The sequence below is a fragment of the Schistocerca nitens genome, chromosome 3 (assembly GCF_023898315.1).
Source record: "Schistocerca nitens isolate TAMUIC-IGC-003100 chromosome 3, iqSchNite1.1, whole genome shotgun sequence".
NCBI classification, from domain to species: Eukaryota; Metazoa; Arthropoda; class Insecta; order Orthoptera; family Acrididae; genus Schistocerca; species Schistocerca nitens.
Genome location: NC_064616.1, coordinates 853,776,453 through 853,803,900, shown reverse-complemented (window position 1 = coordinate 853,803,900; position 27,448 = coordinate 853,776,453). Strand labels below are relative to the sequence as shown.

General features: G+C 44.6%; 2 protein-coding genes across 2 annotated transcripts in view; both read left to right on the top strand.

Moving 5' to 3' along the window:
* LOC126249451 (uncharacterized) overlaps positions 1–11,538 on the top strand; it is a 243,854-nt gene extending 232,316 nt beyond the window's left edge. The window contains exon 8 of the mRNA XM_049951105.1: positions 11,305–11,538. Coding sequence (XP_049807062.1) covers positions 11,305–11,538 — 234 coding nt within the window. The remainder of the gene's footprint in view (positions 1–11,304) is intronic.
* The window catches only part of LOC126248883 (zinc finger protein castor homolog 1), a 111,368-nt gene that overhangs the window by 6,697 nt on the left and 77,223 nt on the right, over positions 1–27,448 (top strand). Inside the window, exon 2 of the mRNA XM_049950342.1 lies at positions 26,153–26,318. Within this exon, the coding sequence (XP_049806299.1) occupies positions 26,156–26,318 (163 nt within the window). The 5' untranslated portion in view covers positions 26,153–26,155. The remainder of the gene's footprint in view (positions 1–26,152; positions 26,319–27,448) is intronic.

Below are 27,448 nucleotides of genomic sequence, written 5' to 3'. Positions count from 1 at the left end.
CGCATTCTGTTTATTGCTCCAGTTTCGTGGGATATAGCCACTCCTAAAGTGTTGCGAAACTATTTTGCGGATAAAAAAAAGTTTAACATGTCGCCGCCTCGATTCGAAAGCCGCAATTAAACTGAAGGTCTCCGTGGCATTGGGACGTCGCTCGTATATCAAATTGTAATAACGATGGTAATAACCAGGAGTATGTATGTCAGTGGCAAGATACTAAAATCGGCGAATCTTTGTTGAGTAATAGTGCCGAAATGTAACGTGAGTCCTCGGACGCGAAAACAACGTTCGATACAGTGGCAGATTTGTTCATAATACCAAGGAATGTACAGTAACAATCGGCTGACAGCAGTTCAGTGGCACAGAAATAACCGTAAGCAGAAAAGTTGTTTCGGCGTAAATTGCAAATAAAAATACACAAAAACATGAATGAAAAATGTCATAAAAGAATTGAATGTAAAACAAAAACAACCTTTACGAACAAAATTTCATTTGCTAGGAAGAATACAGGTCAACCCAAAAAAAACTGGGAAGTCTTCGTTAGTGTCTATGTACTCGAAAAAGACAAGTGCGAAAGGCCCAAAGCTGTCACTATAGAAGGAGTGCTAAAAAGCGGAAAAACGTTATTGGATCCTGTTAAGGAAAGTTTCTCAAAAAAAGTGGTTCGGTGAACCGTCTGCCAGGCACTGAAGTGTGAATTGCAGAGAAATCATGTAGATGTACAAAATGCATCTTGGTGAAGCATAATTTTATCGACACTTCACAAAATAAAAACATAAAAAAAAGAAATAAACGTAACAATACCCCGTCCAGATAAATGTGTTGTGTAGTAAGGAGACATAGTAAGCAAACTTACCGCACTGTGGCAAACTGCCTGTAGGCTTCTATCTCGGATTCTTCGGCCGACGTTCGCCTGATGATTCTTCTGACGTTTCGCCGGCACCAGTGGATGGCACTGTCAAAGTTTCACGCTCCGTTGCTGGAGACGAAGCCAACAGGCAGTTTGTCAACAAGTGGTCACGAAAGCTTTAACACTCTTGCATTACCGCACAGCAACACCGTGTACGATGTATATGGACAGTTCTATCATTGCGGTTGTCACCAGTATTAGCGGCCTAATTTCGGCAGTGTTGATTGTTTGCTCATCCTGCGTAGTCACAGTACTCACGGTAACTAGCAACAGTAGCTAAGATACGAATACCATGCAAAGGACGACGCATGATACTTATCATCTAGGCTCTTTTTGAGTCTGGTTCGTTCCTCGCATGTTCGTTACCACATAGATTCCAGTCCCGGTCCCATCTTTCAAGTTTACACTTGTCTTGATGTTTCTAAATCGGATGTGGTGGACACTGAAGTTAGTCCAAACGGTTAGTTTAGAGTTTGTCATTGCGGAAGCCTCCCGTAGCTCTTAAACGGGTTAACAGTTACACGATGCAGTCGTGTTATGGACGCCTGGCTTTCAAATCCCTAGTCGGACTTCCTGATTTAGGTTTTAATAATCTGGATCAGATGACGCTATGGCTCTTTAAACCAGCCCTTGATGCTTCCTTCTCTTAACTGGGTTTAAGTTCCGTCTCTTGATGCCCTCGACCACAACGCGACGTTAATTTCAACGTATCTTCCTTCTCTCATTTAACTCCACGTGGCAGTGAAGCAAAGATGTCTTCAGCCCGAAGATGGATTGTACACGATGCCACTTTACTAGGTACGGTTGTATTAGAAGTGGTATGCTCCTGCCTTCTGCCGGCCTTCGAACTGATTTTCGCAGCTAGTTATAGGAGGACTTACAGTTTCACAGGCATACCGAAGCACGGCACAGCTTAACATTTTCCATAATATTAACCAATAACTTCCAGTGGGTGAGAGAAGTGATAAGTGAGAGAAAAACTCATGGAATGGACTGGGTATTGAGCGCAGGACCTTTGGATTTGTTGTCTGATACCTAGTTAGCTAAGGAGCCACGCGAACCCATTTGTATGTTATTTCACTTCATCTCATTCCTGGTTCATCGTCAATCATTCTTTCGTGACAGACGTCAGTAACGATAGTGTCCCTGTTCTGTCTGTGTTGATGGGTGAACGATGGACGTTATTCTTTTTGCCATCGTCGAATGAACTGGCAGGTGCCTGGAATGACTAGCTGCAGCAGAAAGAACAGAAAGACCTTAATCAAATATGGTTCAAATGGCTCTGAGCACTATGGGACTCAACTGCTGTGGTCATCAGTCCCCTAGAACTTAGAACTACTTAAACCTAACTAACCTAAGGACATCACACACATCCATGCCCGAGGCAGGATTCGAACCTGCGACCGTAGCAGTCGCACGGTTCCGGACTGCGCGCCTAGAACCGCGAGACCACCGCGGCCGGCAAAAGACCTTAATCAAAACGGGTGAATGAACGTTCGGGGCCGGCCGGAGTGGCCGTGCGGTTCTAGGCGCTACAGTCTGGAGCCGAGCGACCGCTACGGTCTCAGGTTCGAATCCTGCCTCGGGCATGGATGTGTGTGATGTCCTTAGGTTAGTTAGGTTTAATTAGTTCTAAGTTCTAGGCGACTGATGACCTAAGAAATTAAGTCGCATAGTGCTCAGAGCCATTTTTTGAACGTTCGGGATGTCATTTACCTGAATACGTTGTAAGTACCAAACCGAACCAAACCACCTAACTTTGTCTCTGTGCCAGCATATTTGTTGACTTCACCATACAAACTCGTCCAAGTTATTGACATGAAGCACAATTGAAGACATGCGCGGAAAAACGAGCTAACCCTCAAATGTAAAAACTTACAGGTAAGTGTTGCCATCTGTTGCTGGGTACGGGAACTATCAAAATCGACATTGGTCTCACTCCTAAATACGAGTATCCTAATGTGATATTTCGGTGTGAGACCAACCTCAATTTTGATAGTTCCCGTACCCCCCAACAGATGGCAGCACTTATCTTTAAGCTTTTACGTTTGAGGGTTAGTCCGTTTTTCCGCGCATGTCTTCAATTTCACTTCATCATTATCATACTTTTCTATCGACTTCTGTGCCTGTTGTGACAGTCTGTACCTCTCGCGAGCGCTTGTCCTTTCAGAATGAAGGCGCGTCCCCATGTTTTGATGTCCACAGTCCCACAATCCACGACGTCGATCACTCGCTGGGACAGCCGGCCGACATATTTGCAATGCTGAATACACGAATTTCACTGATAAATATCTCGACGAGCTCTTGTCGTATTATACGCGAATTTTGGATCCAAATACATTTATAAGCGCAAAATTTTCAGAGGCGATTTACATGATATTTGAATGCTAGAATTTCAATTTTAGATTTCGCGTGTTTGTAAGGGAAATAATTTTGTGGGTGATGGCAGCGACCAGATACAGGGGAATCCTTGCTTTTATTGCCTTTAATACGGACTGTGATTAATGCGACCGCTGCAGCGCCACCGACGCTGTATTCGTGCATATTATTCACCGCTGCTAAGATTTTCTCGAAAGCTTCGTACCGGTGTGCCGTGCTGGCACTGGTAGCTGCGTTATTATTCATTCCCGTGGGAATAAGTCTAAAAGGACAAGCTAACGGAATGTATAATTTAAATATTTTTTACACATTGTATGCAGATGAGGAGGTCTCTCTCTCTCTCTCTCTCTCTCTCTCTCTCTCTCTCTCTCTCTCTCATTCTCTTCAGTTCAACTGAAGGTGGCCGGGTTATTTGGCAGGCACTTGCAGAAGGTGTCCACAGAAGGATTTTACGTCGCAGCGCTTATGGCATCCGATACCTGTTCGATAACATTGTCGTCTTATATTGTTTGTACCTCGACACGAACCAAACTGGAACAGTTTGTTAGACTTTCTACTGTACTTTCGTCTAGTACCGGTTTCGATTCCAGAGCACGTAATTTCAATCGCTCCTTCTGAGGTTCTCCACCGTAGCTTGGCTAAAGGTATAACTGTAAACGCAAAGCCTTCGGCGACATGGTTATTGACTAAACATAAAACCGAGCGAGTTGTACCACAGTGGTTAAGACACTGGACTGTTACTCGGAGGAAAGGATTGAAGTCCCCGTTCAGCCATTTCCCAAATCAATGTCTAGTTATTTATTTTAAAAAGGCTACGATCGATGCATTCCCTCACCTGTGTTCAATCCGATCTTTTGCTGTATGTGTAGCGACTATGACGTCGACAGAAATTACTCCCTTCGCAACGCTGAATACTGAGTAATGCACGCTTATGGCATCAGATACCTGTTCGATAATTTACCTACGTCGTCGGAGGAAGTGTTTAGTTTTATTTTAACATTGTCGTCTTATATTTTTTGTACTTCGACACGAACCAAACTGGAACAGTTTGTTAGACTTTCTACTGAACTTTCGTCTAGTACCGGTTTCGATTCCAGAGCACGTAATTTCAATCGCTCCTTCTGAGGTTCTCCACCGTAGCTTTGCTAAAGGTATAACTGTAAAGCAAAGTCTTCGGTGACATGGTTAATGACTAAACATAAAGCCGGCCGGAGTTGCCGTGCGGTTCTGGGCGCTACAATCTGGAGCCGAGCGACCGCTTCGGTCGCAGGTTCGAATCCTGTCTCGGGCATGGATGTGTGTGATGTCCTTAGGTTAGTTAGGTTTAATTAGTTCTAAGTTCTAGGCGACTGATGACCTCAGTAGTTAAGTCCCATAGTGCTCAGAGCCATTTGAACCAACTAAACATAAAACCGAGCGAGTTGTACCACAGTGGTTAAGACATTGGATTGTTACTCGGAGGAGTAATGCATTAGCCATGCTTGGCTCGATTTTCCTTGTATTTCTTTGCAATTTATTTCTGTTTCTCTAAAACTGCTCACGATCAGTAGAATTACTTTCCTGCGAAAAACGGTTGTGACTTCTCGCTCGAAACTGCCCCTCGACGTAGGTATATTCCCCCCGTAACGATTTGATTCTACCGTATTCTGAACTATTCAGAGATCAACGACTGATTATGGAATTCTGTGCTTTATAGATTGTGATTTGCGAGTAGAACAAGTGTAAATGTAACTTTCCTTCAGTGGGATTATTGTGAAAAATTATTATTTTTTTCATATTAGCTACAAATTAATTCTCTGTACAGTAATTAACACAGATTTCTGTCTTGTTCCCCGTGACATATGCAGCAATCATTATCACTAATTCATAGATTAATCATGTGATGTGTGTCATGTTGGAGGGTGACTACGGTACTGGAAAGAACAGCCGTCGAGGCTGTATACTCTTCTTTGTTAACGAAACCGGAGACCCAAGTGAATGAAGACCTGCTCCATGGAGTATTCTTTCAGAGAGCGTACCAATTCTGTGTGTTTGGAAGAGTGTTTACTCTTGTTCTTACGCGCGGCGTGTGCCACGTTCCCGTATACCTAAGTGTCGATTTTTCTTTTTTATCGAGTTCAGCTCGAGATCGAAATTGACGAAGTATCGTAATCACGGTGGTTATCTGGGCACTGCGCCCAGCCGGACGCTGTCATTATAATATGTGGAAAGTATTTTGTCTTCTTCTTGGGCCTAGTGGAGCCGTGCCGTAAAAAAGACTCGCGGTGATGTCCGTTCCTATACCTGCTTAAAAATTACTCTTCCGTCACGTATGCTCAAGAATGTATGTACTTAGGATTTCTACTTTGGAAGCAGTCATTCTTTGCCATGTAACATAAAAAGTGGGTGTGTAATTTCTGCTGGCTGAGAACCTGTAGCACACGCATGCAACCCGGTCATTAGGGAGACTTTCCAAGTTTTTATTCGGAACTTGGGCTTAATTTTCATTTTAAAACTGCCATCGGGCTTTAGTATAAGCGGTTAAAATGCTTATAGTCCTTGATAGGCGGGCGCGTGCTTAACCACAGGTCGGCTGCCGGCGGCAAACGCCACGTATTAGAATCGAACCGAGAACCTGGCCGCCCATTACGCGCCAAGGACTTCAGGAAGACGGGCGCGGCTGCAGGCCTGACACCTCGGGCTTCTCACCGACTTGCATTACGTTTGGCGTGTTTCTTCGTCTGCTGCGGTCACTGAGTTGGAATTAATCCGTCATGGGATGCCGCGTTACAGGTTAGTATCTCTAAACAGATCATGAAAGGAACGCTGGCTATAAAATTACGTATCAGGATATTCCTGTCACACCATGCATGGTTTAAAAAAATAAGAAAGTTACTCGCGTCATGATTCCTACGTGATCGCGGCATTACAAATGGAAACCCAGGTTCAAATGGCTCTGAGCACTATAGGACAACATCTATGGTCATCAGTCCCCTAGAACTTAGAACTACTTAAACCTAACTAACCTAAGGACATCACACAACACGCAGCCATCACGAGGCAGAGAAAATCCCTGACCCCGCCGGGAATCGAACCCGGGAACCCGGGCGTGGGAAGCGAGAACGCTACCGCACGACCACGAGATGCGGGCTTAAAACCCAGGACAAAATATGTTCTCTCAAGGTGGTACAATGGTTAATGCGTGCAAGGGACTAAAATTCTAGAGCAGTAGCGCCCAACCCTTTAGGTTGCCAGGGCCACACTGCAAGAAGACGAGTATTTTACCGGTCGTGCGATAGATGCACATATCTCGGGGCGCTGGATACTTGCTTTGTACCGGCTGCATGCGACCCGCGGGTCGCGTGTTGGACACATCTCTTCTAGAGGAAGGGAGTTAGTAAAGTGGATCTACATAGACAAGGAATTTGACCTACTTGGGAAATCGCCTAGAAAATACCCAGAGTATCCAGATTCAGGTGTGGCTTACCTCCCTGTCTCATAAACGCTATTCGAATAGGTCATACTTGTATACGTAATAAACGGTTTAGAATATTAAGTGATTCCTAACAGAGAGAAAAGGATTAGTTAGAGTGGACAGTCTGTCTATCAGATACTGTAATTTTTTTTTTCGCTAACAAGATATGATTTGCTTGTTCTCTCAGTTTTAAACCGTTGTTTCGAGAGAAGCATGGGGATATTTAAAGTAGCAGTACAGAAGTTGTATCGTGCAGCGGCAGCTCCGAATATTATGGCGGCGCCTGGGTGTGCCTTGGCCGCAGCTTCCGGAACTAATGGAAGCAATCAGGGAGACGCGACGTTTCCGCGGCCTGCTCGCATTGTCTCTCTTCTCGCGGCGAAATGAGTTTGGTGTCCCGGGAAGGCCACGTGCAGTGTAACGAGTGACCTTAGCTGGCAGCGTCAGCTGGCAACGAAGGCGGCCGGCTCCCCCGGGCATTGTGCGGGCTTCGCTGCCTATCCGAGTGCGTTCACACGGGCACGCGTGCACACTGTACGCGCTTTTCCCTGTCTCTTCTCGCCAAAATGCCGCTCTCAGTGTAACGTGGAGCTGCAGCGTGCCGAATGTGTCTCATCTCAGGGTAACGGACGTCATCTAGTTAGTCGAAGAAGAAGCATTTTGTACCAGTTGCCATAATTCCATCGTTCTGAAAGTCCTGGTCTCCTTTCTTTAGGACAGAAATTTCGTGGTTTCCTTAGGAGCGGTTACGTGCAGGAGTAGGGAAATGAGCGCAGAAGTCCCCTAGGGTTATGTCCTGCAACTCGAGTTCTGTCGTATTTGTATTAATGATGTAATCATAGAGAGCTGAAAATCGCCGTGTCACTCATTACAGATGTCCAGGAGACTGCCCAATAAGCTCGACTTCACCGGAAGGACATCTGCTGAGAATCGCTAAAATACAGTATTTCAACCCCCAAATGATTCACAAACTCGCGTGTGGTTTACAAATTAATGAAGAAAGTAATCGAATTTTCACAAACTCTGCTTCTTTAGTCCCGAAGGAAAAGCGCCCGAGGGACTGAGGAATATACGCCACACTCTTTATCTGGAGAGAGGTTCCACAAATCCACCTAGTGTTAATGTCGGCGCTGTGCATGCTTGTCACCGAGTAACGGGAAAAGGATCGTGGTGGGCACTTTGGTGTATTGGAGGGCAGGCGCAGCGCCACGTGTTGCGTGTCGGGTGTCGGCGGCGCCGGCGCCGGCCCGACGCATTCGCGCCGCGAAGCGCCACCGGAGCGACGAGGATAAAGCAAACAGGCGGGGGCCGGCCTCCGCGTCGTGCATTGCAAAGCGGTTTCTTCCCCGTCATCTCGCATTCGCCATCGCCTCGTTCGAATCTGTCACTCTCCATTTCCAGAGACGTCTGCGCGCCGACCGGAAAAACATAGCGGAGAATGGCCTGCCATGTGGTTGGGTCAGCTATCTTACTGCCTTCAGTACTCGTCTTAAAAAAAAATCTCTCTCCTGTTTTTCCTCTACTGACGTAGCAGTTCCGTACGTGGAAGGTCGTAATTACATTTCATGTTTGTTTGTTGTACTTTCTCGCCCGGCGACTCGGAACGACGTATGTTGTAACGCTGTAGGTTTTGAAGAATGCGTTGCGAAAGTTATCCAAGGACGTGTATCTGGTAAATATATTTATTAAACGTATATTTCACGAAGCTGGGTTATAAACGTGGAGCACGTTTGCAACTCATTTTTCGAGTTTGGGGAAGTGAACTGTGTTTAATTCGATTAAAAATCTGCCCCGATGAAACATAACTTGACAACTGGCCTGAAATTCTAGTCCCCTTGTGAGAGATATTTATTTAGATGGGTTTATTACGAAGTGAATACGCATCATACAGAATGGAAGCATGCGATGTAAAGGTTCACTCCTTTCGTCACTCATTCAGCATATTCCATAAAATAATAGTCGATGAAAAACCCATATTGCCCGGCAAAAAAATCGAAGTCCCGCTGACCCACAAATTTCAAATAATGGGGAGCTATGAATAGTCACCTTAGACAAAGTCATCTGTTAGAAAGTCAAAAGCTGAGAGAGGAATTAAGCGTCATGAGTATCCTCGTGCCGGAGGCGGAGGTATAGCTTCAGTACCCACAAGGAAGACAAGTCGTAAAACGTTCACTTCGTTGCAGATTACTCACTCTGCCCAACAAACTCACAAGAGAAGTTAATAAAGACAGAATGGAAATCCAGCGTTTAAAGTTCCAACGACTTCGCTACATACTCGATCAGCGAACCACAAACAGTATTCCACAAGCTTGGAATACTACAAAAGCTCCATTGGGGTTCATTGAAAAAATTCGTGAGCAAATTTTGAAATTTTGTTTATCAAGAAAACAAACTAAAGTAGTCGAAGTTGACTGAACTACAAGAGGAATGCTTGTCAACAAAATAGTGGCGCTGGGGATAAAGGTAACAGACATCACGAAAATCCCGGTCAGGATTGCCGGCAAAACCGAGCAACGGGGTGCAGTGACTAAAGCATTAGACTCGTTTCCAGAAGAATTGGAGTTTAAATCGCTGCCGAGCTTCCTAAGTTAGATTTTCTGTTATTTCTCTAAACGACACGAGGCGGATTCTAAGAGAGTTCCTCGAAAAAAGGCCACCATCATTTTTGCTTTTGTTCGTCAATCTTGACGTTCAGTTATCACTAATCTTCCTCCATTCATACTACAGTCCACCCAAGATTTGTCACAGGTACTATGCCAGTTGACCTGCGGTTCCTAAAGTGCAATAGTCACGACCATTTCAATTCCGGAAGGGACTCTACGAATTGTTTTCGCCCTCCTCTCTTATGACATTACGGCACCAAAGTATCAACGAAAATCGTGTGGGTGATCTTGTGGTTGAATGTAGTCATTGTTTGCTTTTCTATTTTGAGAGTGACTTCTTATCAGACGTGAGAGGGGATAATCGAAAACGGGTTTAAGGTCCCAAGCGTCACAAGCCGCTGCTTGGGGCGCCGAACTGAGAGGGGCGTCAGAGCGTCACGACTGAAAGATTTCTCTACAAGGCATTTGACAATTGGTAGCGGCCGCCTGGGGTCGCCAAGCCTAATTGCAAGATTTTGTGCGTATCAGAATTAGTAGCGAAAACAGACACGGGTGAAAGTATACGAGTGAAAAGGAAGAAGGCCGGGATTGTGGGGTGGAGTGAGGGAGCAAATGAAAAGTTGCTTATGTAGAAAAATGTTCTCGAATTGGCCCTGGTCGAATAGACCATCAGCCTACATGTTTGTAGGCCGCAATGGTGGTGGTATAGCTTTGCGCTTCCACTTTGACGCTGTTCAGTGGCGTGGAGAAATTGGTACTTCGTCACCAGTTCCTGTACATTGGGCACAGATAGCTAAGTGCTGCGGAAATCGTCTTCAACGGCCGAGCGTTCCGAGACCGTTCACCCTTCCAAAAGAAGCTCGCATTAAGCTCGCCGGGCACAAAAAATACGTTTGGTGGACGTCATTAAAGCAGTGGCTCGCTGAGCACGCAGGCTCACACTTTAATGCAGCCCGCGGGCACGGCGGCGCTTCCTACCGACCGACGCCTTCCTCTCCGCAGGCAACGCGTGCGCTGATTGTTGTCGCTGCTCTACCGGATACCTGTTTCACCATTAGCTGGTTAATGCCGCTCTGTGACGTGGTGAATGCGGCAAATTTCTGCACATGCGAAGGTTTAGTCAGCACGACACCCTTGAAGATGCCGAGAAATCTTAGATGTGAAACCCCCGAACAAACTGACGAAAGTGTACTGACAAGATATTCAGACTCAGTGTTCGAAACAAGGTGGCGCAGTAGTTAGCACACTGGGCTCGCATTCGGGAGAACGACTGTTCAAACACCTTTCCGGGCACCGGCCATCCAATTAAGGTTTCCTTGATTTCACAAAATCGCTTCAGGCAAATGCCGGGATGGTCCTTCGCAAAGGGTACGCTCGATTTCTCTCCCCGTCCTTTCCCAATCCGAGCTTGTGCTCCTGCTCTAATGATCTCTTTGTCGACGGCACATTAAACTCTAATTTTCCTTTCTTCGAGTGTTTTCTTTTTCCGTCTTCATCCAACTGAATTACAGCTCTGTCTGTAACAGTCTCGCTGTCAGCGAGACCCGAATTTACTGCCTTCATTTCTTCCTTCCTTCTCCGTCATAGTCTGCCGCCTTTCCATACGCCAGAGAAACTCACAAAAACTATAGATCATGATAGCTTGACAAGTATTTGAATGGTAGTATTTCCATTTACGAATGCAGTGTTACATCATTTCGATCAGTGGCCCCTGCGTTGTTTCCCCTTTAGAACCACTGTAGATTACATTCATATTTACTAAACAAGACTTGCTACGTACTTACGACACCAGGTCGAATTCGAAGCAGGGACTCTCCTATTATCTGTCGGCCATGTGTTCTTCAGAAGCTAACCGTCCATTAACGCTCGCTATTTGTAAGTAAGGGAAGTACCCAGCGGGACACTTTGCATCCTCAGAGCTATCAATTGTGTTCGGGGTGTTTCAGCTGGGCTGCCGGTAGTCCTGTCTTAGAGGACTACCAGCAGTGTGCCGGCGCTTGTGCCGGAAAATGCGTGAAGCGAGCCGAGTAACGGCGCGCGTCTTCGGCGGCTGCTCGCGTCACACGGGCATTGTAGTCTCCCGCGGGACCAGGACCCAAACAATGCGCGACGCCGCGCCGACCGGAAAATTAGATCGGTCCACCCATGCCGGCACGCAACACGTGGCCCGGCCTGCTGTTTGCCTCGCCGCATGAGGCCTCTTCCTCCTACGTCGTTACTCACCTCTCAGTGATTACACGCACGGAGTTCAAACTCCCTCATAGAGATCACGGCATACTAAAAGTCGCCATCTCCAGATAGGACCGGCATCTCTCTGTGACCTTGGCATGTTGGGAACGGCAGAAAACGCGAAGAATCACTTTCGAACGTGCTGGTCATGATTTCCAAAACAGGTCAGAACCTTTGCAGTAGTAGTGTCTGGGTTTCACATTAGGTAATCCGAATTCTTCATTAAGGGGCTCCGGAACGCCCTATACTTGCAATGTTAAAATAACGCTTATAAATTACATCTTTCCTCACAAAGTATTTGAGGTAGGAAGTTGAACTTTTTACAGATTATTTATTGGAATATGGGCTACAACTTAACACAGGGATTTTACAAAATTTTAGTTCAGTTATTAAAGATGATTTTTTTCAATTGTAATGAAAATTCACAACATTTTTTTGCAATTTTTTATTTATATATTCAAAAATATACAGTTTTTTGGTAAAAGGCTGTGTGAAATTATGCAGAAGGTACTGTGTAACATTTACTGAAAGTTTGAAACAAATATGTTTGGAAGATCCTTAGAAAACATGTAATTAGTATGAGAAAATAAAAGTTTTGGGAATCGAGCGACAAAGATTGGATTAACTTTTTAGTGCATTCCAGGTCCATAGGATGGATTATCTTCATCCTCTGCAAACTCCTCCTCCAGCTTCCTCTTGTTCCTCCTCCTGTTTACTCTTGCTTGTATTTCTAGACTCTTTACAGCCCTGTCTGCAGCCCGAAGGCGTTCCTTGTCTAAAGCAAGCATCGCTCGTACCATGTTAGAACCTATCTTCATTCCCATATTTCTAAATACCTTGCACCTTACAATGTTGCCATCATTGAAAGTCGCAACAGCATCATACACACCAAAGTGAAGTGTTTCTATTCCAACAAATACAGTCTTGGGGATTCTCGACCATATAACACTATTTACACATTCATTGGGGTTTTGAGTTTTTCCGTGAATACACTTTTTCAACAGTTCAGGTGCTGCTAAGTCTCTGAAAATAGGTTTTATCACCTCCATTATTGCATGAGGCAGACTATGCTTATGAGTGTACACTTCACCAGTTAGCAATCCTTTGTTATATTTACACCAACTGTCTTCTTCTTGGCCCGCATCTCGTGGTCGTGCGGTAGCGTTCTCGCTTCCCGCGCCCGGGTTCCCGGGTTCGATTCCCGGCGGGGTCAGGGATTTTCTCTGCCTCGTGATGGCTGGGTGTTGTGTGCTGTCCTTAGGTTAGTTAGGTTTAAGTAGTTCTAAGTTCTAGGGGACTGATGACCATAGATGTTAAGTCCCATAGTGCTCAGAGCCATTTGAACCATTTGTCTTCTTCTTTGGGACACAAGCTATGTTGGGGATTTTCATCGTCTTTATTGTTTACAGTAATAACACATACCTTTGGCTTTCCAACATTTCTCCTTTTCTTAAAAGCCTTCAGAGGATTTCTAATAACTTTACTTTTACTCATTATTATACTTCAACAAAACAGAGACTCAAGAAACAGAATTAATTACCAATATTTTCGAGATAACGACAGAGTAAATAAACATGAAACAATTGACAATCACACCAGCGATATATATTGAACCATCACAGGTTAGCCACAACACATACTTTATCTCACATCACTAAAATGTACCTGATGAACACGGACGTTAATAATAACACCATTTGACAGCAGTTTAACAGCGCCACAGTGGGTCACGCCCATGTAGAACACATTTCAAAAAAATTTAAAAATAGTTGTAGTCTTCGGAATTGAATAAATTATATATCTATTAAAAGGTAATAGTCTGCAGATTCAGAAAACGCAAAAAAGTAAAAATTGAACTTTTCATGATTTTGAGCCTTTCCGGAGCCCCTTAAGTAATTATCTGCAGAGCAGAGAGATCAAAAAAATTACATACAGTTTTCCACTGCAATTATCCTAACAAGGAAACATCGCTAACCTTACCACAGATTTTAAGCAAGGAAAAAAAAAAAGCAGAATTGCATCATCTTATGTAAGTACAGCTTTTAAACTTCCGCGCGCACCAGTTGTTGCCACTCGCTCCACCCCACTGCTATCGTCTAACGACCGAGCAACAAGTACTGTACAGCGGAGTGACAACCAGAGTTCTCCTATTGGAGGGATGTTGAAGGCGAGAGAATAAGAGGGGGGAGGGCAACGTCTGCCCAACGTGTTTTGAAATCTTGCTAGAGAACACGTTATTCTACGCGAAAATAGTAATATAAGTACGTAATATTTCAACCTTACGCTCATATAGACCTATGTTCAGTATTATTTTAACTGTAGCCTCGTACTGATATACTACAATTACATACACGCTTGCCAGGTAAAATAAATGCATAAATAAATAAATAAAATCAAAATGAATAAACCTAAGCGATTGCAGAAGTATTTTGAAATGCAGTTAATAATCTATTTAAAATTTAACCATGTCTGTCACGTTTAAGAATAGCGCCTCTCTTGAAAATGTACGTCACTTTAACAGTGATAACTTTAAACTCTGAAGAAAATTAAGCGCAACAAAAATGGTTCAAATGGCTCTGAGCACTATGGGACTTAACTTCTGAGGTCATCAGTCCCCTACAACTTAGAACTACTTAAACCTAACTAATCTAAAGACATCACACACATCCATGCCCGAGGCAGGATTCGAACCTGCGACCGTAGCGGTTGCGCGGTTCCAGACTGTAGCGCCTAGAACCGCTCGGCCACTAAGCGCAACAGCGATGTTAATAATTAAACAGCGCTACGCTACTTCTTTAATGACAATAATTCGTTTTATTCGTTTACACTGCATTTGTGAATCGCAAAATAAAAATGTTCAAAGCAAAGAGATCTCTGGTACCGTCTACAGGTTAGAAACAGCGTATGGTTTGACACAATGAACAAAAGATGTTAACAGTTTCAAAACAGTAATTCAGATACCTCTAACTCACTCCACTGCACAATCCTTAGCGCTCAGGCATAAGGCAGCTGCAGTGGGGCGGAGCGAATGACAAACATGTGCTGCACGTGGAAATTTAGAAGCTGTACTTTCAGAAGGTCATAACTGCGTACTGTCGAAATTATGAACCAGATTTTCAAGCGGGATCGATTACTGCGGCTGAAATCTTGCAAGTGAGCTTTTTTCTTCTTAATACATTGAGTCAAGTTGAAGTGCTGAGTAATGCAGTGTCTCAGTCTATACTGAGGTGACAAGAGTCGTGGGATAGCGATTTGCTCATACGCAGATGGCGGTAGTATCGCGTACACGACGTGTAAGAGGGCAGTCCATTGACGGAGCTGTCATTTGTGATCAGGGGATTCACGTGAAAAGGTTTCCGGTGTGATTATAGCCGCACGGCAAGAATTAACAGACTCTGAACACGGAATGGTAGTTTGAGCTAGACGCATCGAACATTCCATTTCAAAAATCGTTAGGGTATTCATTATTACGAGATCCACAGTGTCAAGTGTGTGCCGAGAGAACTAAATTTCGGGCATTAACTCGCACCGCGGACAACACAGTGGCCGACGGCCTTCAGTTAACGACCGAGAGCAGTGGCGCTTGCGTACAGTTGTCGGTGCTAAAATACAAGCGACACTGCGTGAAATAACAGCAAAAATCAATCCTGGACGTGCGACGAACATATCCGTTTGAACAGTGCTGCAAAATTTGGCGTTAATGGGCTATGACAGCAGACGACCGAATCGAGTGCCTTTGCTAGCAGCACGACATAGCATGCAGCGCCTCTTCTGGGGTCGTGACCGTATCAGTTAGACCTCAGACGACTGAGTACCAGTGGCTTGGTCAGGTGAGTCCCGATTTCAGTTGGTAAGAGGTGATGGTAGGGCGCAGACCCCACGAAGCCATGGGCCCAAGTTATCAACAAGGCACTGTGCAAGCTGGTGGTGGTTCCATAAGGGTGTGCGCTGTGTTTACATAGAGTGGACTGGGTCTTCTGGTACAACTAAACCGGTCACTGCCTGGAAATGGTTGTGTTCGGCTATTTGGAGACCATTTGCAGCCATTCACGTTCCCAAACAACTATGCGCGATGTCACCGGGCCACAAGTGTTGGCTATTGGTTTGAAGAACATTCTGGACATTTCGAGCTAATAAATTGGCCACACAGGTCGCCCGACATGAACGTCATCGAACATTTGTGGGACGTAATCGAGAAGTCAGTTCATCCACAAAATCTTGCACCGGCAGCACTTTTGCGACAGAGGCATCATGACTCAGTATTTCTGGAGAAGACTTCCAACGACTTGTTGAGTCCAGGAATCAGAAAGCGTGCAAATGTCCCGGTGGCTAGCGTATGCGAGAGGTACGTTAGTGTCGATAAGGAAACGACTAACGGCGAAAAACGATTACGTTGCAGGCACATGGGCACACAGCGGCCAGCCACAGTCCAGACTTGTGTCTTAGCTGTTGTAACCCTTTTTACTACTCTGTGTAACCATTGTCTTAAAGATATTGATAATTAACCTACATATTAATGCGAAACACTTGTTACTGTTTTATACCCACATTTTCAAGAAAAGTCTATGGCGTGGACTCGAGCTACGCACAAAGAATTTTTTCTTAGTATCTGCTAGCAAAATTAACCGTAGTGGTAGCGGAAAATGATTCTCATGCGAAACATCGTTAAAAAATCTTTCTGTTTTAATCATCTTCAATCCACCGACTTCATTGTAGAAATACAACAAACAAAGTCTTACCTTTTATACCTCATGTCGCTCATAGAAGCATGAGAGTTTTCTTCGTAATATTTCTTCACTGGTTAGACACTTGTCTTCTTTTCACATCCTACTTGATTCACTAATCTTTCTGCATCTTATTTTTCTTGTGAACTGGTATTTTAGGATGATAGTTCATTATTGTATTTGGTAACTCAGTGTTTGATTCTTGGAACACGGTTTATTAGTTGCTTCATATTTCGTAACCTACTACATGGCAGTTCCTTCTTTCAAAACTAGTCTTTCGGCAGTATCGCACAAAAAGAAGTTTTAAATTAATGGACTGTTTTCTAAATGGTCATACACCTACGACAGCTGAAGCTGTTTCAGCTCGGCACCGTATTCTGCCCATCGTAACAGGGTTCGCAGCGGAACTTTCAATTTGCATATTGAATAAAAGATGTTATGCGTGTTTTTTTCCGATCTCAGTTTTTTCATCATGTAGGAGACACTTCCCCATCTGTCTCGTGAAATCGTCATTGAAGTTAGTGTGTTGCACTGTTTCAGCAAGGTTGTTTCACAGGCGAAAAACAGGTTACGACGATGATACATGTCAGCTATACAGGCCATGTTTTGGTAGTTCCTTGGAAGCTCTTTGTGTAGGAGGCACCATTAGAAATGGTGTAAGAGTGTACGTTATTGAGAAATGGCAATCTTACGCGAGGACATCAAATGCCACTGCTAGCCGAGCGAATTTCGATTGACGGACCTTTTACGCAGCTACTTGTAATTCGATCGAATGTATCGGACGGTAAAGGCTGTAGCGTTTTATCATACTGTGTGTATATCGGTACTCTTAACAGTACGCTCCAGTCCATAGTTCACTGTGATCACACCTTGCATGTACTCTGATATTCATCTTCCGTATTGCAGTGCGCAATTCATTGCGTTCTCAGCTGTCAAGAATCAATGAGACAATAGAGATTCATTGAATGTGGCCTTTTTCCTCCTGAGCATGATCACTGTTATTTTTACAACTGCAATTGTTGCTCTGATCTGAGCAGGACTGGCTGTGTCTCCCCATTCTACTGGAAGTTTCATGTGGCACATTTTCACCGAAACTGCAGTGACTGAGAAATTCATAAAGTCGCCAGGCATGTTTTTACGCAGTTACTCACAAAATCAGTCTATTAGTAATTGTATTTCAGTTAAGGGCAAATAACTGACCAGGCAGCTACGCGATCACATTTTTACCGTAATTTATTAGGAACAGGTAACGATGAACAGGAAGTATGGGTGTTCTTCCTAAAATGAAAATATAACTACTTAGTGACCTATTCATGTTAAACTTGTTTTTGCATTCATGATCTGAATTCCTGATTAGACTCAAAATGTTTTGTTAAATAATCCCTATCTTTACCTGTTGACTTAATAACTGACAGAAACGACAGTGCCTTCTGAGCTGAAGATGAAACCTGCGTCTTCATAGTTAAATGGCCATTACACAAATAGGTAATGTCGCCGTAAGGCACAATATCTGACTTCCTTCTGTCAGACTTCTTACATATTTGTGTATTATGTATTTGCGGTGGAAACGAAGAAGTATTCCGATATTTATGGAGACGAATATCGAGAACTATGTGAAATGTACAGGCAGGCTAGCGGACAAGATTGACTCCATCTGTTAATGCACTTAGTCGATACGAACCTACCTTTCTCGGCTGCCTCTTGTCCTAGAATGATCGTACACGTCGAAGAAGCTGCAACGTGAGGTCGCAGAAAATACTTAACTCTTATTTGGCCGAATCGGTTTTCAAAGCCCACTCAGGTTTTCCCTGGTTTCCCTATATCACTTTAGGTAAATACTGGGGCAACTCTTTCAAAAAGCCCATGGTCGATTTTCTTGTTCATCTATGTAACAACTTCGTCCCTTATGGTCATTAAAGCCAGCGGCAGGTTATCTCGAACTTTCCGACTTTCCTTTCAAGAACATGTGTAATGCAGAACTGCGAAGAAAATCTGAATGTAGTACGCGAAATCAGCATGTTTCCGCCTTAGCGGTGACCACCAAATACGAGACATTTCTTAGGTCAGTCTCCCTTACCTATAGAATTTATTCGGAATTTACTGTAAAAAAAGAGTTAAAGACACAGGGCGTCATTAAAACGTGTGTGCGAAGATTTCATTACAGTGAAATGAGACGTTAAAGCCAGCGAGATTTGTTCGTTGACCTGTCGCGTGTAGCCGACAGGGTTATAAAGATCGGCGTGTTAGTGGCCAGTTTGGAGATTCGGCGACTACTGTTGGCGAGGCGGTGTGAGAGAAGAGAGCCCGAGGTACGTCTCTGTTACGCACAGAAAATGTTGTGCGGCAAGCTCGCGAGATTTAACGTGACTCGTTAAGTTAGAAACACGGGCGTCGCGCTCGCCGCACGCACTTCAGCCGGTTTACAAGTCCGCCACATCTCGTATTATATGCATATTATTAACGGGTTAAACACAGGCAAATGTGTCGTTACGTCGACTTTCAATTTGTAGAAGTCGGTTATCAATTACACGCGCGGCCTGTATTCTGTCTGTACGTACGCAAATTGTCAATTAGCGTAGAGCAGGCAGCGGCCAGCAAATGAGGCAATGGGGACGGGTCGAAGAAATGCAGGAATGCAGGCGTCTCCGAGTGAGACGTGAGCGTCGGCAGCTGCATTTGTCTCTGATTGACAGCGAGGATCGCTTTATTCCGTGGAATTGGTAATGCGCGCGCCGCTTACCATAACGAGTAGTCGCCGGCACAGTGATGGATTTCGTGCGGCCGGGAACGTACGGAAATCTGTGGTCCCCGGCTTTTTCAATAGACATTCACCGGCCGCTAAATGATGATGTCGTCTGGTCCCGAAGCGGCCTACCTTTCAGTACTCGGGAGGTCCCAGCAAGTCGGCGGAATAAAACAGCGAGCCAATTGATGGTTATCAGGCTACTCTGTTCCTCTTGACATATCCAGTTTACTCTCAACATGTCAACAGCCTTGTCGTTTGTGCCGCGCCAGGCGTCATTACTCAGGATAACAGCCACTAGGTTTGTTCACCACTCCGGTATCTAATCTACGTAATGTAGCAGAGCTTTAGAACTGTTAGCGTCCACAGCACTACAAAATGTACATCCCGTACAGGACGAAAAAATCAGATACTATTCCATCGTTCGCTGTAAGATACGATTAAAAATAAAAACAGTGCGTCACAAGACCTGTTCAAATGGTTCAAATGGCTCTGAGCACTATGGGACTCAACTGCTGAGGTTATTAGTCCCCTAGAACTTAGAACCAGTTAAACCTAACTAACCTAAGGACATCACAAACATCCATGCCCGAGGCAGGATTCGAACCTGCGACCGTAGCGGTCTTGCGGTTCCAGACTGCAGCGCCTTTAACCGCACGGCCACTTCGGCCGGCCACAAGACCTGTCATCATGAACGGTACGAGGGGATCACTGCTAGGGTGGAGGTGCCATCGATGTTAAGGACATCATAGATGGATGGAGGAAAAGAAAGCAGAAGCAAACCCACTCATTATGCGAGGAACGACAGCTTCTTTAAACATGAGGTAAATCTGTCATGTGCGTGTGACGTGCTTTTGGCATCATGGCGCTATAATAAGAATCTAAACAAAGAATCTCCAAGCTAATCTTATTCTACCTATTTGGACCATCGTACTACTATTAGCTAACACGAATGATGATACAATGGAATTCTCCAATAGTAAATACAGGTTCAAATTTCGCCAAATTTCTCCAGAGAAAGGCATAATGGACACGATTTAAAGTGAAAAAAATTAAAAAAGAATGTTCCTGATCTCGTCTCAAAAATCTCGGGTCGCATTGTAAACATGGTAGGTATGCGCGCATGAGTGGGTAAACCCACTTTCAAAAAAAACAAAGTCGCTCACAAGAACAGAAATGGATTTTGTTGTCAATTTCTGTTCTTATAAAACTTTTGTGGCTGGATGTTCTGGAATGCCTCCATTCTATGATGTCAAGCTACAGTGGATTGGACGTCAGTTTAGAAAATCTGTGTGAATATGTGTTGTTTCGTATGTCGGAACAGTGTCATTACGCCCATAACAGCGCAATTCACAATCGTAATTACAAAAATTACAAGCAATACGCGCGTAGTATGAGAAAACGTTCGTACGTCTTCTCCTTCGCAGCAATACGGCGTGCTTTTTTCTTCGCAGAAATACGGCAAAAACTGAGAGTGAAATATGGCGAGAGGGGACGAGCGCAAGACCGTGCGTGTGCAGCAGGGGTTGAGTTTCCCCCTCATTCCGCGCAGGACCCCGGATCTCATTAAACGGGTTCTTCCCTTTTGTCGAGCAAGGATCCCGTCCTTCAACAACAGCTGTCCTCGGCCCTCGTGGGCCCAAGTGCGCAGCGCCGCCGCGCGTCCCGGCCCGGCCGGGGCCGCGTCTACAATTTTGTGCAACTTACACCCCGGGCCCTGTCACCTGCTTCCGTCTCTTTCCTTTACATTTCTGTTGTGAAAGTGCGCCTGCCACCCTTCATTTGTTACTTTCCACACGAGGGAACCCCTCGACACCCACTTTGTTATCAGCCAGAAATCCTTTCTTCGCTAAGGCTACAAACCATTCTGTAATGCTGAGTTTCTTGAATTTTTCGTACGCATAGCTGAGAAAGGTTAGAAAAGAATGCGAAATGCTTATAGGATACGAAACTAACCGTATCTGAAAACGAGAACGAAGATGACGGCTGCTGACCTTCACACAACCTACGTGGAACGCTGCGGAGGAAGAGATATTCGTTTTCTTATTGCTCAGTTGTAGCTTCTTATCTGCGCTTACACTAAAATTTACCGGTAAATTGTAGACAGGAAAGTTAAAATATCGTGAGAAACTAGCAGCAGAACTTCTAAAGTTTCATTTGCAGAAGTACAAGAAAATATTCCTGCATTTTGATGAGTCAGATTCCTGTAACGGGTAACGCTAGGGCTACCAAATCATTGTTTAAACTGACGATTACACTAAACATGTAAATTACATTGCGTTGTACGTAAGACTGGAAATTTGTCGAGAAGCTACCGGTTTTGGAACATTGAAAATGTTCTGCTGGTATTTACGCACAGATTATTCATTTCGCTTGTAACATTCTACATAAATGTATTTTTTGCAAAATTAATACATCATTTGCCGTTTTTCGAATAATTAAACAGAATGGCTTACAGATTATTGAAAATTCGCGCTAACTGATATTCTCAAAGCAGGTTTTGTCTTCGGTACAAGGAGACATTTTAATCGTAGATGCTATACAAAAAAAATGGTTCAAATGGCTCTGAGCACTATGGGACTCAACTGCTGAGGTCATTAGTCCCCTAGAACTTAGAACTAGTTAAACCTAACTAACCTAAGGACATCACAAACATCCATGCCCGAGGCAGGATTCGAACCTGCGACCGTAGCGGTCTTGCGGTTCCAGACTGCAGCGCCTTTAACCGCACGGCCACTTCGGCCGGCAGATGCTATACAGCCTTTAATTTAAATTTTTTGTATGCATCAGTTTCAGATGTAGAACCTGATTCAGAACTTAACAAACCCATAGTGCACAGTAAAAATTAATACAAAGTTAACTGTGTGGATGCCATGTGTAGCTGTGATTCTGTAAATGTCTCGCACGTTTGAATAACAAGAAAAAATTGTAACGGCTTTCCGTATGACAATTATTCTCTGTTGCTGCCACTGAATTCAGTTATAGTGGTGGCATGAGGCCCTTCTCCTGCCTGTACTTCCCACTTACTACTTTTATTCGTGTTGCTCACGAACTATGCATTTCATAAATGTATTTTTCAATGTTGTGCCGAAAATGAAGCTGTTGGTATACTATTTCGTATCTGGATTATGACAATATATTCATCGTGGAGAAAAAAAACTGCAGTCCAATCATTTGACTTACACAGTCATTAATGGAACTTGAAAAAGCGCTTCAACCCATTACCTGTTTAGTGCATCACGACGTAGGTAAAGTAACACATTAACTATTAAATGGAAATGAATGAAAGTGCGGGAACGTGTTCTCAGAGGTCTCCCAGTCGTGCACAGATAGCAAGACGACACATGGCTTGAGGTCAGCGTGACTATAGCGCCAAATGGGCTGGCCCCGCAGCACGTGGCAGTTGAAGGAACAGGAAGAGACATTACCGGCCAGCGAACAGTTAACGGTGCGCTGTGGTGGTGTTCTTCACTACTACATGGCCCGGGGACATCATCGGGATGACTTCACACGGGGAAGATTCATCGGGAAACTGGAAGATGGACCAAATGTTACGAGTGTAGACCAGGAGATTGGTGCTACTTACTGCACTGTTTCACGTGCATGAGGAGCTTTCCAAACCACAGGCACTTCTTTCTGAAGAAGAGGGAATGCTTGACAACTATCAACTATAGCAGCAGATGTCCGCTACAGTGTGCATCAGTCAAGGAGGGGGCTACGTCAAACACCTGGTGCAAATGCAACTGCACTCAACAGGACAGGAAGACACGCAATCTCACGGTCCACGGTGGCACGGCGACTGAGTGGGGGTCGCCATTTTTCACGACGGCCAGTACGTTGTGTTCCGTTGTCACCCGTAATTTGGCTTCAACGTTTGCGATGCTGGCAAGAGCATAGGAAATGAACCAAAGAGGAGTGGGATTGCTTGCTTCTCTCGAATGAGAGCTGGGTGAGGGGGCATTCTGGACGTACCCTCAAATGGTTGGAACACTTAATGCACCCGGGAACACAGTCTGACATGATCGTTTTGGTGGTCCAGATGTTGTAGTGTGGGGAGGCATAATGTTGCATGGGCGTTCTGACCTCCATCTCTTTGAACACTGTACACTTAGCGGCCAACGTTGTTGTTACTCTATACTGCTTTCCCATATGTGCGTTTTCAGGGGTGCGTTCGGCTCTGACTTCATTTTTATGGATGAGAATGTGGAGGAGCTCTTGGAACGAGACGATACTCGGCGAATGGACTGGCCTGCCTCTTCACCCGTCTTAAATCCCATCGAGCACGTATGGGGTGCGTTGGGAATTGAAGGAATGGAACGCCCCACCACAAGAACTCCTTACCAACCTTATAACCAAAATGGGAGCACGTCGCAGAGCAAGCACTGCTGTCTGCGGTGATCATACACCCCATTAAGAACCATGTCCCGCCTTTCGTAAATCGCCGTGACTTCAGTGTTATTTCTGTTCCTCTCATTGGGTTTTTCTTTCAGCTATCGTCTGTACTATACTGTATCAGTTATTTCTATGTTTGGTCCAAGTTTCATCTAGCTATGTTGCTTCTCAGTGACGCATCATGCGAAAGTTACTTTCGTCCTTAAGTTTTGCACGCCAGTAGCCTATATATTGGCGTTCTCAGGCATTGCCTGAAGATGAGCGTATGTTGTACTTCGAAGTAGACAATTGACAGAAGTAAATACTATTTTACTGCCATAGTTAGTTGCTATTGTGAATAAAAAGTATCGAAACACAGCATTCGCATTCGGGACGACGGTGGTTCAAATCTTCGTCCGACAAACCACAGTCAAGTTATTCCTTGATTTCCCTAAATCAACTTCCAGATGAATTGCTTTGAAGGACACGGCCGATTTCCTTCCCTTTCTTCATCAGTGCGAGCTTCGTGACTAACAACATCGTCGTCGACGGGGTGTTAAACCCAAGTTTCCCAATTCCTGCTCTTGAATTGTTAAAAAATATATTCCTTGATTTAGTATATCCACGAGCACGCACCTAGCCTTTCAGCAATATAACGATTTTTTATTTCAAAGCTGAAGATGTTGTTGTTGCTCTTGTTGTGGTCTTCAGTCTGAAGACAGGTTTGGTGCAGCTCTCCTTGCTAGTGTATCCTGTGCAAGCCTTTTCATGTATGAGTAACTACCGCAATCTACATCAGTAACTACTCTTTAACTATGCGATCTACCCACCCAATCTTCAGCATTCTTCTGTAGCGTCACATCTCAGAAGCTTCTATTCTCTTCTTATCTGAACTGCTTATCGTTAAATCTACACTCCTGGCAAATACGTTCAGAAAAGACTTCATAATATTTACATTCGACGTTAACAAAATTCCAATTTTTCAGGAATACTTCCGTTGATACAGCCAATGTGCATTTTATATCCTCTGTTTAGATATCATCAGTTATTTTGCTGCCCTCTGATACTTTTAATGTCTCATTTGATGACCTAATTCACCCAGTAGAAACACTTTAGTGCCCTACAAAGTAAGGCCCTTATGGGGATGGTGCGTTCTTACTTTTCTCTAGTGAGTGAGCCGACACAGTCATCAGCTTATGAAGTCACCAACACTAACTATTTCCTTATCATGGAATTTATTTTCTTTTGCGAGTGTCTACATTGAAAGTAGTCAATGTTGTTGCATCATAGGTAACTGCCAGATTAGAAATTAAAATTTTCGGCATTCGATCGCCGCTCTGAAATACATTTTTGGCACTTTCTTTTACTTTCATCTCTTTCAATGCATTTCTGTGTAAAAATTGAAACCTCGTAGTGGTTTGACTTCTACACTAAACTGTAGGTCCCCAATGGATGTCCAGGTGAAGCGCCTCCCAGGTAGACGGAAGACAAGTATATACTACCTTCAACAGATCTGCACTATCTGCTTAAAAAAAAATGATTAGTGGACATTAATGCCTTTATGACTCTCTCGTGGGGACACTTTCAGTGGCGTGTTTGAATGTTTGTGGAAGAACGGCATCCCATTCTTCCTCAAGAGCCGAAACCAGAGAGGGCAGTGATGGGGTACACAGGGGCTTGGAGCGAAGTCGACGTTAACTTATCCCAAAGGTGTTCCATTGGGCTCAGGTCAGGACTCTGGGCAGGCCAATGCATTTCAGCAATGTTATTGCCACAAACCATTGCCTCACAGATGCTTCTGTATATGACAGGCTGTATTGTCATGCTGATATAAAGAATCATAATCTCCGAACTATTCCTCTATTGTACGCAGCACACATTGCTGTAATATGTGTTTATATCCTTCCTTATGTAGCACATTCTTAAGGCCGATAAGGGGATCACAACCAAATCACGAAAAACACCCCCGTTACGGTAACAACACGTCGTATGTGCTTCACTGTTGGCACTATGCATGACGGCAGGCACTGTTCTCCAGATATTAACCGAACCCAAAATACCTTAATCGGACTGCCACAGAATGTAGCGCGATTCATAACTGGAAATAACTCGTTTCCAGTCATTCGCTGTCTAGTGGCGTCGCTGGTAATACTTGGTAATTCAGGAGTGATTCCTTCCGTTGATTTCACGTTGTTGTTTCCTTTCCGCAATCCTCAACGGTCCCTATCCGTTAGTACACGATATCTTCCTGGTCTTGATTTAGCTGAGGTTGTTTCTTCGCTTTTCCTCTTCACAATTAGACCACCAGTAGTCGACTTGGGCAGCTTTAGAAGGATTGAAATGCCCCTGATGGATTTGTTACCTAGGTGACATCCTGTGTCAAGAATAAGCTAGGAGTCAGTGAGCTCTCCTGGCCGAACCACTCTGCTGTTACTGCATGCCTACTGGCAACACAATATTCCCCTTCTCCTTTCATAGCGGCGGGTCCGTCCCTCGTCACATGTAGTGTCAATTTCGCATTAGATAGGGATGTCCGGCTATTTTTGATTAGATAGTGTATGTGTAGTAAGTTACTGAAGTATTCAGTCCAACTTTTGGTTTGCAGATACCTTCTCTTATTTAAAAAAAAAAAAAAAAAAAAAAAGATATCGAATAGAAACGGCATTATGTGATAAGCGAACACTGCAAAGTAAGTAGATACGATGAGATGAGTTATTAAGTGTGAGGACGACGTGTCGGCAGGTGATGCTGCCTCAGGACATGGCGACCATCCTGACGCTGGCGGCGATGCAGGACCAGCAGAAGGCGGCGGCGGCTGCGGCGGCGGCAGCGGCGGCGGCCGTCGTCCCTCACCCCAGCGGCACGCCGCCCTCGCCCTACGTTCTCATGGACCACTCGCCCAAGAACGGTAAGTAACGCTACCTGTGCTTTCCACGTCCACCCGATATGCCGATTGCTAAACCTGTGTCTAACTCGGTACCCGCAGACTGCTCTGCCGGGCGCCATAAAGAACGTCGTCTCGAATTTTACCGACCTGCCAAAAGCTCGCTATTACATTCCTGTACAAGAAAAACGAGATTTTAGCTATGAATCAGAATGTAGCTTTTTTTTATACACTGACGGTAAAATCGCACGCAAAAAATAATTAACGTAGAGAAATGAAATTTTGGGAATATATTTGTTTAGGTAATATATTTAAGTGATTAATGTTGCAAGATCGCAGGTTAATTTAAGCGCGAGATAAGCCATCGTAAATGTTGAAATGCTGGTACATTAATAAGCGGTGTAACTTTTAATGGAAACGTGCATGCATTGTGTTGTACAGGTGCCGGATGTAAGTTTGTGGGATGGAGTTCCATACATGTTGCACCTGGTCGGTCAATACAGGGACAGTTCATGCTGTTTGTGGATGACGCTGGAGTTGTCGTCCGATGATGTCTCATACATGCTCGACTGGAGACAGATCTGATGATCGAGCAGGCCAAGGCAACATGTCGACACTCTTTGGAGCACAGTGGGTTACATCAGCGGTATGTGGGCGAGCATTATCGTGCTGGAAAACACTCTTCGAATTGTGTTCGTGAATGGCAACACAACAGGTCGAGTCACCAGACTGACGTAAAATTTACAGTTCGGTTGCGTGCGATAACCACGGGAGTGCTCCTGCTGTCAACTAAATCACACCCCGGACCAAAACTACTGGAGCAGGTCTAGTGTGCCAAGTACACAGACAGTTTGGGTGCAGGTCCGCAACTGGTGTCCTAACCAACACACTGCAGTCTCTGGCAACGAGGCGGAACTAGCGTTCATCAGGAAGCAACAAACTTCCACCGTTCCCTCCAATTAGCTCTCGCCTGACTGAAGTCGCAAATGGTGGTGGTTTTCGGTCAGTGGAATGCGCGCTACAGCGCGTCTGGCTCGGCGCTGTCATTGAAGTAACCGGTTTGTAACAGTTCGTTGTGTCACTGTGGTGCCGACTTCTACTCCTGTAGACGCAGTACGATGCGACACAGTGGTCTTCCCTTTCTGTAGTGCCAC